Here is a 3162-nt window from a genome sequence, read left to right on the forward strand (position 1 = left end):
TTTTCTTCTTATTTTATGCTTTCATTTTGGGGTTGATTGCTGCGGCTTTTACTGCTGGTGTTAAATTATCTGTGCCAGCAATCAATGCTTTATAAATTTGAAATGCTTATTTCTGTAGACAAGACATTGAATGGCCTTTATTTATGTGCAATTTAACTTTGTTGACAAATTCCAAGGAATAAGCAAAAGTCTATGAGCTTTGACATTTTGGTCGCAATCATGGTTGAGGACCACTTTAAGAGTCTGGGCAACATACTTATATCGCTGTTTGTCCTTGGAATCAATACACAACACGTTACGAAAAAGCTTTTCGTGAGTTAACAAATGTGTGTTTACAACAACTTGAAGTTGTGGGCGGGAATTATTAATTCTCCTATTGTTATGCGACCGATGATGTTGATGCCATCGATGATGTCACGAGCATAAATGAATGTAAGAGTCAAATGGTTGTCTATCACAAGCTCTCAATATCTTTTTAAGTCGATTAATTTCCCTAAATGCGTCAACACGATACGATAGAACAAAATTTTTAATTAAATTCGAATATCTTAAGGTACAATGAGCTATTTACAGTAAGATTGGATTTCCATTCTCAGTTCGTTGAGACTCGAGAGTTAGCTTTCATTTGATAAGTTTAGTTCTTTTAATAACTTAGAAATTAATGTTTTCCATTAAAAAATATTCGAATTCTTAGACATGTTTTCCATTTAAATATTCAAAATCTTAGGCATGACTATATCTTAAATGATTTTATATGAAAATTAAAATATTTTTGTGTTTTCCGTTGAAATATTAGAAATTAAAAGCAACAAAATTTAGCATCAATTTTACGAATCAAGACAGTCAAAAATAAATGAAAATAAGTTCGAAATCTAAAATATTCAACAAATAAAATAGCTTCAAATAGAATATTTTTCAGAGTTATATATCCTTCATTGCATATGTTTAGTTATCATAAAGGTACAAAACTAAAATGATTTAAATTAAATATCTTAGAAATTAATGTAATCTATTTAAATATTTAAAATATTAGGCATGCCTACAGCTAAAATTATTTTATTTGAAAATCTTAGAAATTAATTCTCGAAATATTCAAAATCTTAGGCATGTCCAAATCAAGACAAATATACAGTCAAACAAAAACCAGTTCAAAAAATACAATCATTCAGCAATTGAATTAGCTTCAAATATACTATTTTTAACCGATTTCATTCAATAACAATACGATTTTTCTGTCCATATATTTTTCGTTACATTAATGCTACTGCCACTCTGACATTAATCCAATTTGTTAATCATACATTCAATTCTACGGGGATGTCACGCCTGTAATGAACACAGATTAACCTTATTCCTTGTCCTTTCCTTAAGGATGACAATGTCTTACCTGATTTTCCATTCACCGTTTTATGGGGTGTCCAATCTAAACAGTCCAAGTCGACCGTTAACACGGGACGTTTAAGTTGTGGCAACTGTAGATAATTGTTGATGGTTCTGGTCGTCACACAGACAACTTGCTGACCCTTCCAGTATTTAATCATTCGCATCGATTGAAGCGTATAGATGATATCGTCTGTTGCAATCCCACTTAGTTTATTCAGCGCCTTGATGCTCAGCGAGGAAGTGCTGAGGTCACTCATCAACTCTAGCAAAGTGTAGGCCCAATAACTGCGATAGCTGAGCCGTCCAAGATCGGAGAGTGGTTTCTCGGGACTACCAATGATTCCCTCCTTACGCGACAATGTATAACTGAAGGCGATTAAGAACTTGCCATAGCCCTTGCGTTGATATGGCGGCAATACCAATATACAGGCCACGTTATTGTTCGCCAGCGATTCTTTCTCTTTGGAGAAATAGCCCACAATCTGACATCCTTCCTTGGCGATTTCGCACAGCACATAGAAATAGAATACCTTGGTGTCATAGAACAGAACCTTGTGGTCCAAAAAAAGTTTTGCCAGCAAGCATAGTAGCTGACAATACAGTGGCTCCTCATTGCCGTCCACCTCAAACACTGATATGATGCCCTTACGGTAGATTTCGCGTCCAGGTGGCTTCTGAACTTTACAGTCCTTTAAATGGCCCGTAAAGCTCTTCAGTAGTCGCATATATTTCAGACAATATTGGCAGACAAAGAGCTTGCGCGCCTTGCCATACTCGTCGGGATAGGGACTGAAATACCAGGTGTCGATTTCAAATTGTCCGAACTGAATTTTTTCAATATACTTGATTTTTGTGATGGACTCGTGTTCCTTCTCATATGCGGCCAATGGGGCGCTCAACTCTTCGTGGCTCTTCTGGACGTGATTAATCTCGTCGTAGCGTCGTTTCTGGTAGCGTGTCATTTTCCGATCGCTCGGACTGCCTGGTGCATCGATATTGTGAGGATCGTTCAACTTACGAGTAACTGCTTGAATGGTGTCGGCTTGCTCGCCATCTGGCTGGCTGAGCACAGTGATGCCACCCAAGTCATCAGCATTCTCGGAAACGCAATGACAGGGAACCCATTCATCCAGGCGTCGATTGAGGCCAACATAGTGTACGTAATATTCGATTGGTGCGAACGCCTTTTCGCCGCCACGCTGCTGGAGCACGTGTCCAGGTAAGATGGCGCCATCACTCCGACGTATATAGCAAATCTTTTCCGGCTGATCGTTGCTATCGATCAGCTGCATTGACTGCGCGCTCACGACTGCTTTCGTCTTGGGCTCTTCCGTTTTTATCTCAACAGTTCCCTGCGCCATTAGCGATTGAATGTGAGAATGTGCGGTCAAATTTTTGATATCTTCTCCATATTCTTCTTGCTTCACAACTTTGTTAGGTCCAGCGGCCTCGCTTTCAGTCGAATTTACGGCATCAACATGCTTACCATATATTGTCGATCGGCCAATAGCTGGCCTAGCATTAAGCTTTGCTGCCGCATCTTGCAATGGTCTGCGCGATCGTATTCCAATCATATAATTATCTGACATTCTGCATATAATTAATAAAATTTGTTACAGCTGAAGCAAGGCGTTTTACTCAAATCTTATCAATTGTAAAAAGCTTATGCAATGCATGCAGTGCTGGAAATGGGCTGTAGAATAGTGTTGGGTTGTGCTAAACGACTAAACAGAGTTACTCAATGAACTACTAAACAGAACCTGTCTTAACGTCTTTTTA

General features: G+C 38.4%; 1 protein-coding gene across 1 annotated transcript; it reads right to left on the minus strand.

Moving 5' to 3' along the window:
• Positions 1–1177: 1177 nt before the first annotated feature.
• LOC115623054 (males-absent on the first protein-like) lies at positions 1178–2880 on the minus strand. Its single transcript, XM_030517232.1, has 2 exons — positions 1388–2880; positions 1178–1326 (listed from the first exon to the last, which is right to left on the minus strand). The coding sequence occupies exons 1-2, from the start codon at positions 2742–2744 to the stop codon at positions 1310–1312; spliced, it is 1374 nt and encodes a 457-aa protein (XP_030373092.1). The 5' UTR covers positions 2745–2880; the 3' UTR covers positions 1178–1309.
• Between the last annotated feature and the right edge of the window lie 282 nt (positions 2881–3162).

The sequence above is a fragment of the Scaptodrosophila lebanonensis genome, unplaced genomic scaffold, assembly GCF_003285725.1.
Source record: "Scaptodrosophila lebanonensis strain 11010-0011.00,11010-0021.00 unplaced genomic scaffold, SlebRS2 tig00000043-arrow-pilon, whole genome shotgun sequence".
Lineage (NCBI taxonomy): Eukaryota > Metazoa > Arthropoda > Insecta > Diptera > Drosophilidae > Scaptodrosophila > Scaptodrosophila lebanonensis.